We start from the raw sequence: 1,784 nt of genomic DNA on the forward strand, positions 1-1,784 counted from the left end.
CTGTAGGAGCCTCCCAGCATTCTCGCCCACCCTGAAAGGGAGTAGTGCAGGGAAGGAAACTAGATGTTAACGCTGCGTTGCTGCCCTCCTCCCACCTGCAGCAATGACTATCACTCTCCAACGCCCTCGCACGCACACACACACGCACACAGATACATACAGGACTGTAGCCCTTAGGGACTTGTGGCCCCTGAGACTCAGGACGCACAAGGGCTCAGTGTGTGTGATTGATGAACTGGGACTTGATCTACCTGGCCAGCTCTGAGCCCCTGGAGGGCCAGGGGCCATCTGTGCTTATTAACTGCTGCATCCCAAGCTCCCGCTACACAGACCTCACTGAGTAAGCATCATTAAACGAAAGGACAGAGAAAAGAAGAACAGGCAGATGTCTAGCCACCTATTGGAGAAAAGCTTTACGGGGATGCGCAGGGTTAGGGGGCCCTAGCCGAAGTACAGGCGGTGGACGCCACCCGGAATCCAGCCCACCGCTTCCGCCGCCGGCGTCGTCACCAATCGGGAGGGAGCCATGGTCCCGTGGGGGCGGGGCCTCCGCCGGTGGTAGCGTCACCGGAGGCGAAGCCGCTGCCGCCAGGGGCCGCACAGGGGCAGCACTGAGCGGCGGTCACGTAGGTCAGGTTTCCCGGCTGCAGCGGCGCACGTTGATCTGTTCCTGTGCCACAGTCCTCGCCGTCCCTCTGCCATCATGCCGATGTTCGTGGTGAATACCAACGTGCCCCGCGCCTCGGTGCCAGCCGGGCTCCTCTCCGAGCTCACCCAGCAGCTGGCGCAGGCCACTGGCAAGCCGGCCCAGGTTTGCCGGGAGGGAACAGGAAGAGGGGGTTGGAGCAGAGGGAGGCGGCTCAGGAGGGGAAGGGGCGGGTAGGGGCGCCCCAGGCCGGGTGAGGTCTCTAGAGCCCTCTGACTGCGTCCCCTCCCTCCGCAGTACATCGCGGTGCACGTGGTTCCGGACCAGCTCATGGCCTTCGGCGGTTCCAGCGAGCCGTGTGCGCTCTGCAGCCTGCACAGCATCGGCAAGATCGGCGGTCCGCAGAACCGCTCCTACAGCAAGCTGCTGTGTGGCCTGCTGGCCGAGCGCCTGCGGATCAGCCCGGACAGGTGAGGGGAACGCCGGGGGCCAGGGGCGGGGGCAGGGGGCAGGGGGCGTGCAGTCGATGGCCCGCGAACGTGCAGCCAGCTCAGCCCGGCTTCCATCCTCCACAGGATCTACATCAACTACTACGACATGAACGCGGCCTACGTGGGCTGGAACGGCTCCACCTTCGCCTAAGGCCAGCCCGGACCCGTCCGCAGTATTTTGCCTGCCCTGCTCCCAGCGACCTCCACCTCCCAGTCGGTAGAAATAAACGGTTTGGAGACCGCGGCTGTCTCAGACTTCTTGGGCTTAATGAGGAATCTGGGCGGGGACAGTGACTGGGGAACCAAGGCCTGGAGAGGTGCCTCGGTCTCAGACTTCCTGGGCTTATGGAGGAATCTGGGCGGGGACAGTGACTGGGGAACCAAGGCCTGGAGAGGTGCCTCGGAATCTGTTGCCCGGTGCCTTTTGCCCAGTTATTGATGGCAGTGCTGCCCTTGGCCATAGACCCAAGAATCAAACTCGAATGAAAGCCTCTCAAGGCAGGTTTATGGCTGCGTTGGGCCAGTGTTGAGTCGTTCCCACCCGCAGGAGCAGGGCCACCACATGGGCTAGGGCTACCACATGGGCTAGGGCTGGCAGGGAAGAGGAGGGAGGGAGGGTTGAGGATTCAGACTTGATTGGCCTGAGA

At 62.9% G+C, this 1,784-nt stretch overlaps 1 protein-coding gene across 1 annotated transcript; it reads left to right on the top strand.

The window, feature by feature from the left end:
• Nucleotides 1-575: 575 nt before the first annotated feature.
• MIF (macrophage migration inhibitory factor) lies at nt 576-1,381 on the top strand. The gene is made up of 3 exons (XM_039868478.1): nt 576-811; nt 944-1,116; nt 1,222-1,381. Exons 1-3 carry the CDS (start codon nt 704-706, stop codon nt 1,286-1,288), a joined length of 348 nt encoding a protein of 115 aa, XP_039724412.1. The 5' UTR covers nt 576-703; the 3' UTR covers nt 1,289-1,381.
• Nucleotides 1,382-1,784: the final 403 nt, after the last annotated feature.

The sequence above is a fragment of the Pteropus medius genome, unplaced genomic scaffold (genome assembly GCF_902729225.1).
Source record: "Pteropus medius unplaced genomic scaffold, Ma_sr-lr_union100, whole genome shotgun sequence".
NCBI classification, from domain to species: Eukaryota; Metazoa; Chordata; class Mammalia; order Chiroptera; family Pteropodidae; genus Pteropus; species Pteropus medius.